Source organism: Mus caroli, chromosome 9 (assembly GCF_900094665.2).
Source record: "Mus caroli chromosome 9, CAROLI_EIJ_v1.1, whole genome shotgun sequence".
NCBI classification, from domain to species: domain Eukaryota; kingdom Metazoa; phylum Chordata; class Mammalia; order Rodentia; family Muridae; genus Mus; species Mus caroli.
Window position 1 is genome coordinate 34,933,724 of NC_034578.1, and position 15,453 is coordinate 34,949,176.

The following is a 15,453-nucleotide window of genomic DNA, read 5'->3' on the forward strand; positions in this document are numbered from 1 at the left end:
AATTATTTAACTTAACCTATTCTACAAAAAAATTCTACTCAATTCTATTCAATTATAACAAAAATATCCCAAAACTGAAAATGTGCATGTACAAGACAACTTGTGTGTGATTTGTTAGTGCATGATATGAATAGAAGCACTTCTGTAGCCATCCAGTTCAAAGCACATTTAAAGCTATTCAAGTATCCATGTAGTGATACTTAGGTGGGAAGAGTATAACTGAGCCATGGAATAGAGAATTATTCTATGGTAAAGAAGTCTGCAGTTCTGAGATATTTCATTGCTCCAAATGCCCTGAAGCATGTCAAGAGAATGCAACCAAAAAGGGTCATACATTGTATTGTGTCATGTATTGAAAATGTCAGGAACAGATTCATAGATATGAAAGAAGCATAGTGCCTTTTTGATATATGGGAAAGGGGTGTCACTTGACCACATGTGTTTATGAGGCTTTAGGTAATAAAAAGAATCTCTAGTATGTTATGGCAACATCGGCACAACTCATTGATATGTAAAAATCTGAGCTGTACTATGAAATCTATGAATTTTCAAATACATTAAATACATTTTAGCAAATGTGTCATAAACATTATAGATATGGGCTATTGTGATTGTTCAGGTGGTAACCACACCACATGCATAATGGCTGGAGTTTAATTCATGCAGCCTACTTAAAAGTTGAATGAAAGGTCCAACTCCACAAAGTTGTCCTTTCATATCCACATAAATACACATTATACATGTACTCACATGCACACACACACACACACAAACATACAAATATATAAACACTTAGAAGAAGGGGAACCTCCTTTTGGGTACCACTCCACCTGGGATATCCCTTCACAGTAGACCTAAGTACATCCTCTTCCACTGAGGTCCAACTAGATAGTCCAGCTAGGGTAAGGGGATCCAATGATAGGCCACCAAATCAGAGGAGTTTCTGGTTCAATTGTGATGATACCCATGTGAAGACCAAGCTGCATATCTGTTTCATATGGTTAGGGGAGCCTATGTGCAGTCCCTGCAAGCTCTTTGGTTGGTAGTTCAGGCTCTGTGAGCCCTGTAACTCCAAGTTAGTGGACTCTGTAGGTCTTCTTGTAATGTCCTTGATCCCTCCAGCTCTCCCAGTTGTATCCCTTACTCTTCCTGCAAGACTATCAGAGCATTGCTTGATGTTTGGTTGTGGGTCTCTGCTTCTGTTTTCATCTGCTGCTGCACAGAGAAACCTCTCAGTACACAGTTATGTTATGGTCCAGTGTGGAAAAAGATCTTCATCAACCCTACATTGGACAGAGGGCTAATATCCAAAATACATGATGAACTCAGGAAAACAGCAAACCAAATAACCCAATTAAAAATGGAGTTCATAGCTAAATAAAGAATTACCTACAGAGGAATCTCTAAAGACCAAGAACTACTGAAATACAAATCAAAACAACCCCGAGATTCCACCTTACACCTACCAAAATATTTAAGATCAAAACTCAAGTGGCAAATTATGCTGGTGAGAATGTAAAGCACTCCTCTGTTGCTGGTAGGTATGCAAACTAGTGCAACCACTTTGGAAATCAATTTGGCAGTTTCCAAACTCAAAAATTAGGACAATTTCTACCCTACAACCCAGCTATACCATTCTTAGGCTTATGCCCAAAAGGTGCCCCACTATACCTCAAGGCCACTCCCTCAAATATGTTCATATCAGCTTTACTTGTAATAGCCAGAAACTGTAAACAACCTAAATGTCCCTCAACTGAAGAATGGATAAAAAAAAAAGTGTTACATCTACACAGTGGAATTCTAGTCTGCTACTAAAGAAAAGACATCATGAAATTTGCAGCCAAATGGATGGAACTAGAAAATATCATCCTGAGTGTGGTAACTAAAACTCATAATGTTACACAGGGTATATATTCATTTATAAATGAACATTAGTCATAACATAGAGGCTAACCATGCTAAAGTCCACAGATCCAAAGAAACTATGTAATAAGGAGTTTCCAAGAGAAAATATGTGAATCTTACTCAGAAGAGGAAACAAAATAGTCATTAGAGGTATATGAGGACAGGGAACTGGATAGGAAAAGGTTTGGAGGAGAAAAGGGGATAGGGAACAGGTGTTGGGAAAGGAATTGTAGGAGAGGTCTGGGAGTGAAAACAGCAATCAGTGGGAGGATATCTCCCGCAGTAGCGAAAGACATGGAACAGCAGAGATTTGGGGGAGTTTATGGGAGTAATCCTACAGGAGATGCTTTTCAGTAGGCAACATGGAGACTGAAGTGAATACTTTCTGTAGCCAAGTAGGACTTCCAGTGGAGGTAGGGGAATATCATTCTATCCATAAAATCGTCAACACAAAATTTCTCCTGCCTACAAGGTGTTCAGGGATAAAAATAGAACAGAGATTGAGAGAATGGCTAAAAAATGAGTGGCACAACTTAAAGCATATGTAATGTAAGATAGCCAATCACTGTCATCATTAATGATACTCTGCCATGCTTGCAAACAGGAGTCTAGCCTTTTCTTTCTTTATTGCCTCTTACAAGACTTAATAAATACTTATCCTACAACAGAAGTTCCATTTTCTTGTCCACAGTCTTTGTGGCTTTGATATCAGTTGTGGAGCTTTGATCAAACTTAGGTGACCAGCCTTTTCTAAAGTCAGATTCTGGCACACTCTTTAAAGGTTACTGCTTCCTATTTTCAGAAAGCTGCCTGCACATTTGCATGATTTTGGCAATGTAGGGAATTTAAAAAATCTTCTCCTGTATCTCAACCTCTGACACATCTTATAGACAAATGTTCATTAGCAAAACACCAAGATTATTTCCATGGAATACAGCTGTTAAATTATACAGCATAAAGTCTATGCAAATACTTATTGTCTCTATGATATAATCCATTCTTTTATATCCAAATCATCATGAGATCATGATGATAATCATAGGAATATTTTCATCATATCCCAAAGCCTTTCCATATCGTTTCATGTTTTCTGCTTACTTGCGTTAATTTCTGTATTCTAAATATTTAATATGAGAATTATCTCTTTAAGTTTTTGAGAAAAAATATCACATTATTAACTACAAAAATTATACCATACAGCATCATCTTTGTAAGTTATTCATTCAGCACTATTACATAATTTCACTCATTGAAAAACTATTTACTGTCCATATCTCTCATCATGTGGTAAACATTATCCTGTTCTCTACTTGAACCAAGCAAATCTCTTTGCTTGCTTGCTCGAGTTATTGTTTACAAGTAAAATCATTCAGTGTTTCTCTGTTTATTGATATATATTTCACATTTCACCTTGCACAGTGACCTCTATGTTTATTCAGTTCGGTTCAAATAAGATTTATTTAAAAAGCAATCTAGTAATGACTCATAGAAATGATAAGATTGCTGAAGCTTATGTAGATTTTGGTTTTATTTTTATTTTACCTGGTTAATTAGTTCTAGGAACCCAGGAGGCATTTAATATTAGCTCTAGAATTATAAATACTGCTCTTGAACACTCATTTTAATATGTTTTGACAAAAGCATCTTGACACTACTTAAATAGTGATAAAGCTTTAAGAGATTACTTAGATATTGGTGTTATTTGGCATTAAAACACTTGTAGAAGAGGAAGAAATGGCTTCTGGCTGTGGAGAATAGAGAAACACATGATGCTGAGTCCCTGTTCCTCAGAATGATTCAATCTAGAAAGAGATGTTCAGGTAGACATAGTATATATGTCATGATAGAAAAATCCACACAGAAGCACAGTTGCTATGGTGCTAGCTGAAGATGATCAAGGAAGGATTTATAACAGTCCATTAGTATAAATATGATTCAATCTGTAAAATATTCAAATTTTTAAAGTAACAATAGCTCAATCAACAAAAAATCACCAAAGAATACAGATAAGCTTAAATGTTTTATTAAAGCAATCAAGGTAGCACCTGCACCAGGTCAAATTGGCATGTTTGCCCCCCTCTCTCAACAATGCAAATCTGCAGGTCTACAGCCAGGGCAGCAGGTAAGACACCTTCCAAAATAAGTAGATCAGCTGAGACCCTTGAGGAGCCCAGCAGACACAATATCCATCCCCTTCTCTCGAACCATATTTCCACTCCTGTCTGCATCTCCACTGGGACAGATTTACAGGTCTGCACCTCTCAACATCCCACAGCCTGCAGGTCTCCCGAAAGATCTGCTGCATCTATGGCCACAGATCTCAGAGGATATCTACAGAAACCCAGGTACACAGGAGACAAGCTCCAGCCAGAGACACTCAGGCCTGCTAAACCCAGAGATACCCAGTTGGCAAGAAGCAAGCATAAAATCATAAGCCACAGAAGCCAATATAGTTTGACACCATGAGAACCAGCTCTCCCACCACAGTAAATCCCGGATATCCTAACATAAATGAAAAGCATGATGCTGACCTAAAATCCCATTTCATAATAGAGAACTCTATTCTATGCAGGATACATATCTCTATCTCTGTCTCTATCTACATCTACATCCATATATATCTATATCATCTATATCTATATCTATATCTATATCTATATCTATATCTATATCTATATCTATATCTATATCTATATCTATATCTATCTATATCTATCTATATCTATCTATATCTATATCTATATCTATATCTATCTCTCTCTATATATATATAGAGAGAGAATCACTCAAATAAATACAGTAAAACATAGTTAAATATGTAGAAGCCCTTAAAAAGAAAACAAATAAATTCCTCAAATAAATACATGAAGACACATTATAATAGATGAAGGAATTGAACAAATCCATCCAAGGCCTAAGAATAGGAACAGAAACAATAAAGAAATTGCAAATAGAGGCACCCCTGAAAAGTAAAAACCTAAAGAAGAGGTCAGGAGCTATCATCAACCATGAGAATCTCATCACCATCAAAAACAATCATGACCTACAGAATGCAAGAAATAGAAGAGAGAATCTCAGGCATAGAAGATGCCATAGAAAATGTTGGCACAAGGGTCAAAAAAAAAAAGTACAAAGCATAATAAAGTCCTAACCCAAAGTATCCAGGAACACCAGAGCATAATGAGAAGACCAAACCTAAGAATAATAGGAGTATAAGAGAGTGAAAATTCCCAGCTCAAAGGGTGAGAAAACACCTTCAACAAAATTATAGAATAAAACTTCCACAACCTGAAGAAAGAGATGTCTATAAAAGTACAAGAAGCCTACAGAACATTAAATATATTGCACCAAGAAAATCCTTCTGTCATGAAATAATCAAAGCACTAAATGTAAAGAACAAAAAAGAATATTAAAAGCTGTAAGGGAAAATGGTCAAGTAATATGATCTATCAGAATTACACCAGAATTCTCAAAAGAGAATATAAAAGCCAGAACATACTGTACAGATGTCATGCAGACCCAAAGAGAACACAAATGCCAGCCCAGGCTACTGTACAAAGCAAAACTCTCGATAATCTTAGATGGAGAAACCAAAATATTCCAGAACAAAGCCAGATTTAAACAATATCTAGGAATCCAGTCCTACAGAGAATTCTAGACAAAAACTCCATGAGAAGAAGAAAAACTATATGAAAGATAAAAAGAAATTAGTGATCTCACAACAAACCCAAAAGGAGAGAATCAAACATACATAATACCTTCTTCAACAATAAACATAACAGGAACTAATAATCATCTGCTTTTAATATCTCTTATCATCAATGGACTCAATTCTTCAATAAAAAAACATACACAAACAGGATCCAACATTTTGATGTATACAAGAAACATACCTCAATGGCAAAGACAGACACTATCTCAGAGTAAAAAGCTGGAAAAAGTTTTCCAAGAAAGTGGTCCCAAAAAACAAGCTGGAGTTGCCCTTCTAATATCCAATAAAATAACTCTTGAAACAAAAGATATCAAAGGAGATGAGAAAGGATACTTCATCTTCATCAAAGGAAATATCCACCAAGATAAAGTCTCAATTTGAAAATCTATGCCTAAAATGCAAGGGTACCCATATTCATAAAAGAAACTTTACTAAAGCTTAGAAAACACATTAAACTTCACACAATAATAGTGGGATACTTCAACACCCCACTATCAACAATGAACAAATCATTGAAACAGAAACCAAACAGAGACACAGTAAAACTAAGACTTGTGAACCAAATGGAATATATATATATATATATATATATATATATATATATATATATATAGAGAGAGAGAGAGAGAGAGAGAGAGAGAGAATATTTCACCCTATAGCAAAAGAATATACCTTTTTCTCAGCACCTCATAGTACCTTCTCAAAAACTTACCATATAATCAATTACAAAACAAGTCTCAACAGATAACAAGAAGATTGAAATAATCTCTTGCATCCTATCACATCATCATAGACTTAGGCTAGACTTCAATAGCAACAAAAATAACAGAAAGCCCACATACTCATGGAAACTGAATAACTCTCTACTAATTGATATCTTTGTCAGGGAAAAAAGAAAGAAAGAAATTAAAGACATTCTGGAATTCGATGAAAAAAGAAGACACAGCATTCCCAAATTTATGGGACACAATGAAAGCAGTCCTGAGAAGAAAACTCGTAGCAATAAGTTCACTCATAAAGAAATGGGAGAGATCTAACATTGGCAATTTAACAATATATTTAAAAGCAATAGAACAAAACGAAGCAAATACACCCAAGGCAAGAAATGATCAACTCAGAGCTGACATCAACCAATAAGAAACAAAGAGAATTGTACAAAGAATCAACAAATCTAGGAGCTTGTTCTTTGAGAAAATTAACAAGATATGTAAACTTTTAGCCAAACTAACTAAAAGACACAGAGGCAATGGCCAAATTAACAAAATCAGAAATGGAAAGGGAGACTTGACAAGAGAAACTGAGGAAATTTTAAAAAGATCATCAAATCTTTGTTCAAAGGCCTTTACTCAACAAAACTGAAAACTCTAGATGAAATGTATAACTTTTTAGACAAATACTCTGTAGCAAAGTTAAATCAAGAACAAGTAAATACCTAAAATATTCGAAGAAGGAGAAGAAGAAGAAGGAGGAGGAGGAGGAGGAGGAGGAGGAGAAAAACTCTCAACCAAAAAGCCAAGGGTTAGATGGCTTTAGTGCAGAGTTCTACCAGACCTTCAAACTAGAGCTAATACCAACAATCCTAAAACTATCCATACAATAGAACCAGAAGGAATCCTACCTAATTCATTCTATGAAGCCAACTTTACTCTGAAACCTAAATCACACAAAGACTCAACAAAGAAAGAGAAAGTCAAAGGAATTTTGTTTATGAATATCGATGCAAAAATACTCAATAAAATTCTTGCAAACTGAATCATTGAACACAACAAAACCATCATTCAAGCAGGCTTCATCCCAGGGATAGGTCAATATATGAAAATCCATTAACTTAATCCACTATATAAACAAACTCAATGAAAAAAAAAATAACATGACCATCTCATTAGATCTATAAAGGATTTGACAAAATACAACACAACTTCATGTTGAAAGTACTAGAGAGAGCAGGAATTTAAGGCACTTATATAAACACAATAAAAGCAATATACAGCAAACCAACAGCCAATATCAAATTAAAAGGAGAAATACTTGAAGCAATCCCACTAAAATCAGGATCAAGGCAAGAATGACCACTCTTCCCCTATCTATTCAATATGGTACTCATAGTTCTAGCTGCAGCAATAAGACGACAAAAGTAGATGGGGGGATATATCAGTTGGCAAAGAAGAAGTCAAGGTGTAACTATTTGTGAATTATATGATAGTTTATATAAGCGGGACCAAAAATATCTACCAGAGAACTACTACAGCTGATAGTCAACTTCAGCAAACTGGCTGGATATAAAATCAACTAAACAAATCCATAGCCTTCCATTATAAAATAATAAGCAGGCTGAAAATGGATTAGAGGTACAAAACCCTTCACAATAGTCACAAATAGTATAAAATATCTTGGTGTGACACTTACTAAGCAAGTGAAAGATGTGTACAAGAGCTTCAAATCCCGTAAAAAAGAAATTGAAGACCTCAGAAGATGAAAAGATCTCACATGCTCATGAAGCAGTTGGATTAAGATAGTAAAGGTAACCATTCTACCAAAAGCAATGTACAGATTTTGCACAATTCCCATCAAGATTCCAACACAAGTCTTCATAGACATGTATAGAGCAATTCTCTATTTCATATGGAAAAACAAAAAACACAGGATACTGAACACAAATTTTAACAATAAAAGAAATTCTGGGGAAACCCCGTCCCTGACCCCAGGTTATACTATAGATCAATAGTGATTTAAAAAAAAAAAAACTAAACAAACAAAAAAAACAAAAAAAACCTGCATGATATGGGTATAGAAACACACAGGTTCATCAATGGAATAGAATTGAAGACCTAAGAAATAAGCCAACACACTTATGGAAACTTGATCTTTGACAAAGAAATCAAAATTATACAATGGGACAAAGAAAGTATTTTCAATAAATGGTCCTGGTCTAACTGGCTGTCTGTATGTAGAAAAATGAAAATAGATCCATAGTTATCAATGCACAAAGCTCAAGTCCATGTAAATCAAGAACCTCAACATAATGCCAGATATACTGAATTGAATAGAGGAGAAAGTGAGAAAGATCTTCAAAATTAATGGCACAGGGCAGGGGCCAGGTGTGTTGAAATTTCCTAAACAGAACTCCAATGGCTCGGGCTCTAGGATCAAGAATTGATAAATGGGATCTCATGAAACTGAAAAGTTTTTGTAAGGCAAAAGACACAGCCAATAAGACAAACTGGCAACCTACCGAATGGAACAACAACAACAAAAAAAATCTTCACAGATCCAAACCCGATAGAGGGCTAATATACAAAATATATAAAGAACTCAAGAATCTAACTTCCAAAAACCCAATAGCCCAATTTTAAAAAATGGAGTACAGAGCTAAACAGAGAATTCCACTGCAGAGAAATCTCAAATGGCCAAGAAGCACTTACAGAAGTGTTCAAAGTCCTTAGTCATCATGAAAATGCAAATTAAAACAACCCTGACATTCTACCTTACACCAATCACAATGGATAAGATCAAAAGTGTAGGTGACACCACATACTGGCTAGGATATGGAGAAAGAGCCACAATCCTCCATTGCTGGTGGGAGTACAAACTGGTACAACCATTCTTGTAATAAATGTGGTGGCTCCTCAGAAAATTGGAAATAGTTCTATCAGAAGATCCAGCTATTCCACTCTTGGGCATAAACCCAAAAGATGCCTCACCATAGACAAGTATTCTACAATGTTCATGGCATCCTTATTTGTTATAGCCAGAAGCTAAAAAAAACCCATATGTTACTCAAATGAAGACTGGATACAGGAAATGGGGCTTACTTGCACAATGAAATACTATTCAGCCATTAAGAACAAGGACATCATGAATTTTGCAGGCAAATGGATGGAACTATAAAGTATATCATCCTGAGTGAGGTATTCCAGACGCAAAGGGACATATATGGTATGTACTAACAAGTGAACGATTAGCCAAAAAGTACAAAATACCTAGGATACAAACCACGGAATTTAAGAAATTTAGTAATCAGAAGCCCCAATTGAGGCTGCTTCAGTCACACTCATTAGGGGGATAAATACTTATGGATGGCAGTGAGAGGGAGGGATCTGCACATGAGAGGGTAGAGAGGTGTAAAAGGGGAGCAGGAGCAGGTATGAGGGGGAGGGATAGGATAGAAGCCCAGAGGGCTAGCAGAGTGAATGGAAATATGCAGCCTCAGAAGGTGGGAGTTGGATAGACCCTCTAGAAAGTAACAGAAACCTGAGAGCTGATAGACTCTCGGGACTCAATAGGAGTAACCTTACATGAAATGCCCCAAAATGGGGAGAGGGAACTTGGAGACACCACCTCTAGTAGACAAAACCTCAAGAGGAGGGATGATGTTACCAACCCACAGTCAAAATTTCTGACCCAGAAATGTTCCTGTGTAAAGAACTGCAGGGACAGAAGTGGAGAAGAGACTGAGGAAAAGGTGGTCCAGTGTTCAGCCTAATTGTGGATCCACTCCATGGGGAGACACCAAGTCCTGACACTATTACTGATTTTATGTGTGCTTATAGACAATAGCCTAGTATGGCTGTCCTCTGAGAGGCCCAACCAGCAGCTGTCTGAGACAGATGCAGGTAGTTTCACTCAACCATAGGACTGACATCAAGGACACCTACGGTTGAATTAGGGAAGAATGAATGGAGTGGAAAACGAGGGTGACCCTGTGGGGTGGTAAGCTGTAAAGAGACAGCCTAGTCCCCAGTTGAGCAGAGGCCTGGCACCCCTGTGACTATAAGGAATGGAAGGTGTTTGGCCACATCTCCTGGGTCCCTGGCTACAGCCTTTCACAGCCCCCTGAAAAGAGGTGTGTGGTCATCAGTCACATAGAAAATGCTCCAAGCTCCTGGTACTCTGTCTGGACTCCACCCCCACAGTTACCTGGAAATAGCCAGATGTGCGCCTCCACACAGTTACCTAGCAACAGTTGTGATGATCCAACCCACTATAAAAGGAGCTGCTTGCTCCCTCCTTGCTCTCTTACTTGCTTGCTTCTCTCTTGCCCTCTTGCTCCCTCTCTCCCTATTCTCTTCCCCGGACTCTGCCATGGCCAACCCCTCCTTCCCCACTCTTTCCTTTTCTCTGCCTTTCTACAATAAATGCCTTAAAACCATGGACCATCTCTGCTCATCAGGACCTACAATGCTAGAGCAATGGAGCAAGTCTTTCTCTAATGACCCACATGTCTAACCTCCCACTGGGAGACCTCCCTGCATTCTCAGCCAGCAGCCAAACCAAGTTGCCTGCCAAAGTCGCTGCCTGAGCTAGCCAGACTCTTTTCTCCCTTCAGTAACCTGCCAGAGCTCTCTCCTCCCTGTCCTTTTCCTTTTGGTCCCCAGGCCAGAATCCACCTGAGGAACCCCACCTGTTCTCAGCTCTTCGTAGATATACAGCCATGTCGGGATGTCTGAGAGTGAGAACCTGTTGTCTCTGTCCTCCATGCAGGCCTGGGGACCCCAGAACTGGCTTTTCCCTGGTGCCCAGCCATATCTGTGGTGCCTGAGAGTCCAACAGTTCCATGGGGATCTGAGACTGCACCTTCCCCACTACAGAATGGGATCCCACAGCTTCTCACAGTCCAAAGCTCCCTCCCCTCCCCGACCCCCCCTCCCAGTAGCCTGGGGTCTGCACAAACTTCTCGTGTACTCCACACCCAGTGGCCCAAGCTTCAAACAGATGAGGGACCCCATTTTTGCTCTATGTAACCCCATAGGAAAACCAGCAGTCTCAACTAACCCAAACTTCTGGGAGCTCCCAGACACTGAGCCACCAACACATATATAGCTGAGGACTGCCATTGGTGGGAGAAGATTCACCTAATCCTCAAGATATTTGAAGCACCAGAAAATGGGTGGGGGCCTGGTGGTGGGGGAGGGTCCTCTCAGATAAGTAAGTTTTTCTAAAAATACTAGAAAATATTTTTTTTAATAAATGAGGAAAAATACTAACAAAACATACTTTGTTGAGTATATAAAAATGATATTGTTTTGAAACTAAGGAGAAAAATAACTCAAAGTTGTTTATGGAAAAAAAACAAGCAAGTTACCTAAAATTAGTAAAATAAGATAAATAACACCTAGTAAATTGTGTTACTTTAATGGTTTATTTACAACAGAACTTTATAAATGTAATTGTCCGTGAAAAATAATTTTTACATAAAATTTTATTACACACAATATCTATATGCTTAATAAGAAGAAAGAAGGCAGACACAATAAATTTCATTTTGTGTTAATATCAAATTTAAGATTAACCTTAAGGACCCCATCTTAGTTATGGTTTTATTGCCCTAAAAAGATACCATGACCATGGCAACTCTTATATTGGAAATCATTGAATTGGGGTAGCTTACAGTTTCAGGCATGGTTTGAAACATTGCTGCATTCAGAGAATATGGTATTAGAGAAGGAGCAGGAAATATGCCACATCAAGCATTTCTTAAGCATAGGTGACCTGAAAGTCCATCCTTTCAATGACATAATTCCTCCAAGGCCATACCTCTTAATAGTGCCATTGCTATGGGCCAAACATTCACACATCAGTCTATGGGGCCATTCCGATCAAACCACCATACATGCCTAGAAAAAAATGTGGCTTAAAAGAGGAAAAAGACAATTTCTGGTTTTCTGCGGTAAACTCACTGCAGAACATGAGTGATCATTTTCTGTTACTGTGAGTAACTTCTTACAATTTCTAGAAACTAGAGTTCATTATGAACTGACACACCCTAAGTAAAATCATTCTAGGTGAAATTGAATTCAAGTACTCATATCTTTCTATTTGGAAATTTCTTTCCCATTTACATTCTCTTCAATTATCAAAACTATTGATTATGTATACACTATTTAGTACTAGTATGTAGTAAGTGACCCACAGAGCATGTATATTAGCAAGCAATTGCAAAAAAAGTATAGAGAGTTTTGTGAGGTAAGCGAAGACATAAGCTAGAAGCTGGAACCCATTCCTTAAACAGAGGAATGGATACAGAAAATGTGATACATTTACACGATGAGTACTTCTCAGCTATTAAAAACAATGATTTCATGAAATTCTTAGGCAAATGGATGGAACTAAAAATTTCATCCTGAGTGAGGTAACCCATCACAAAAGAACACATATGGTGTGCACTCCCTGATAATTGGATATTAGCCCTAAAGATCAGAATACCCAAGATACAATTAACAGCTCAAATGAAGCTCAAGAAGAAGGAAGACCAAAGTGTGGGGTGCTTTGGTCCTTCTTAGAAGGGAGAACAAAATATTCATGGGAGCAAATATGGAGACAAAGTGTGAAGCAAAGACTGAAGGGAAGGCCATCCAGAGACTGCCCTACCTCTGGATATATCCCATACACAGTCACCAAACATAGACATTGTAGATCCCAACAAGTTAATGCTAAAAGGAGCCTAATACAGCTGTTTCCTGAGAGGTTCTGTGAGAACCTGACAAATACAGAGGTGGATGCTTGCAGCCAACCATTCGATTGAGCACAGGGTCCCCAAGGGAGGAGTTAGAGAAAGGACTGAAGAAGCTGAAGGGGTTTGCAATCCCATAGGAAGAAAAACAATATCAACCAACCAGACTCCCAGAGCTCCCAGGGACTAAACTACCAACCAAAGAGTACACATAGAGGAAACCATGGCTCCAGCCCCATATGTAGCAGAGAATAGCCTTGTTGGGAATCAATGGGAGAGGAGGCCCTTGGTTCTATGAAGGCTGATGTCCCAGTGTAGGGGAATGTTATGGAAGGAAGGCAGGAGTAGGCCTGTGGGAGAGTGGGGGAACACTTTCATAGAAGCAGGGACAGTGTGAATGGGCTAGGGGTTTTCCAGGGTATAAATCAGGAAAGGGGATAACATTTGAAATGTAAATAAAGAAAATATCCAATAAAAAGAGAGAGGGAGAGAGACCATATAAGATGAAGAAAAGCCAAGTGTTATAGAAAAGCAGCAGGCTTAATTTTGATTTTTTAAAATGTTCTTATTTCTTGTATTGGTATTACAGAATGAAGTAGACAAGACATGGCAAAAAGTTGTTTTGTCATGTAATTGAAGACAATGCCACTACTGTTCTGTGCCTACTACAGGATTCAGATGAAATAATAGATGCAAGGTCATCAGTTTTATAATTAATTAATTAATTAATGCTAGGTAGAAGAATTACTGTTTTCAAGCTGTCCAGAGATTAATAAAGTAAGCAGGGGTACCATGTGTTACTTAAATCTACAAGACTATGTACTCAATGCAACATGTTTAAAGGCTTTGAAACTCATGGGAATCATGATTTTTAAAAGTTTCTAAGGCAATGTAGAAGTGCCTTATTCTAGGAGAATCTATCATAAGTGTAGACCATAAAAGTGATGCTGCTGCTGCTGCTGCTGCTGCTGCTGCTGCTGCTGCTGCTGCTGCTGCTGCTGAAGCCTTCAGTTGAAGACATGAAAGACGTGTATTCCACTAACAGATACTGAGACTTTCTGATACGGGTGGTTCTATTTGACACAGAACTAAAGTTTCTTGTTTGGAACCTAATTAGGGTTAGAAAATAAAATTTATTGGTTGTAATTTGTATGGTTTTTTGAAGGTAAATACTTCTTTACACATGGAATTTCTTTTGAAATAACTTATTTAGAGCAAGTTTAACATCCCTATTTCTCAGGCTATAGATCATGGGGTTCAGCATGGGCACAATAGTAGTGTAAAACACAGAGGACACTTTGCCTTTGTCTTTGGAGCTTACAGAGAAGGGCTGCAGATACATGAATGCCAGGGAACCAAAGAAGACAGAAACAGCAGAGAAGTGGGAGCTACATGTGCTGAAGGCTTTGAATCTGCCTTCCGTGGATTTGATACGGAGGATACTAATGATGATGAAGATGTAAGAACCCAAGATAGTCAATGTTGGAATAAAGATATTGAAAGCACTGAGACACAGGAGTACTACCTCATTGACATAAGTACTGGAGCAGGCAAGCTCCATCAATGGGAAAAGATCACAGAAGTAATGGTTTATTATATTAACCTTACAGAAAACCACTCTTAGCATGCAGAGAGTATGAACTGCTGCACCAATTAAACCCATGCCATATACCCCACCTACCATCCAGGAACAGATTTGGTAAGACATAGTGACATTGTAAAGCAAGGGATTACAAATGGCAACATAGCGGTCATATGCCATTGCAGCCAACATATGACACTCAGATATAACAAAAGCCAGGAAGAAATAGAGCTGAGTCATACATTCCTCATAGGAGATGACATTCTTCTTTGCCACAAAGTTCACCAGCATCTTCGGGGTAATAACAGTGGAGTAACAGAGGTCAATGAAGGAGAGGCTACTGAGGAAGAAGTACATGGGGGTGTGCAGGTGCGAGCTGAGAAGGATCAGGATGATCATGCCCAGGTTCCCCAGTACCGTAAACAGGTAGATTCCAAGGAAGAGGAGAAACAGGGGCAGCTGCAACTCTGGTTTGTCTGTTAATCCAGCAAGGATGAACTCAGTCACTGTGGAGTGATTTGTATCTGCCATTTGCACCTGCATGTTTTTTGTAGGAAGTAAGAAAAAAATGTTTATCTGTCTGCTCTTGGTGTGTGATATTGAATTCAAGTTTTTCATTTTGGTATTTCCTCTTTCCAGCAGCTCTTCATATTTGTTAACAGTTCAAGACTTTAACATATGACATACAAATACATATCTAATGTATCTATGTCTATTATTGTTCCATGAACATCCAATGAACAGATATAATAAATTTAATGGAGTTGTATAGCACCTCATGCCTATCTTGTAAATATTGCTTTA

The 15,453-nt window shown here is 37.9% G+C and overlaps 2 protein-coding genes across 2 annotated transcripts in view; both read right to left on the reverse strand.

Moving 5' to 3' along the window:
* LOC110301834 (olfactory receptor 8B3-like) overlaps positions 1 to 14,962 on the reverse strand; it is a 30,485-nt gene extending 15,523 nt beyond the window's left edge. Inside the window, exon 1 of the mRNA XM_021172506.2 lies at positions 14,892 to 14,962. The gene's annotated coding sequence lies outside the window, so the exon portion shown is untranslated. The remainder of the gene's footprint in view (positions 1 to 14,891) is intronic.
* Positions 14,245 to 15,213, reverse strand: LOC110301668 (olfactory receptor 150-like). Its single transcript, XM_021172237.1, has one exon. It carries the CDS (start codon positions 15,190 to 15,192, stop codon positions 14,245 to 14,247), a length of 948 nt encoding a protein of 315 aa, XP_021027896.1. The 5' UTR covers positions 15,193 to 15,213.
* Between the last annotated feature and the right edge of the window lie 240 nt (positions 15,214 to 15,453).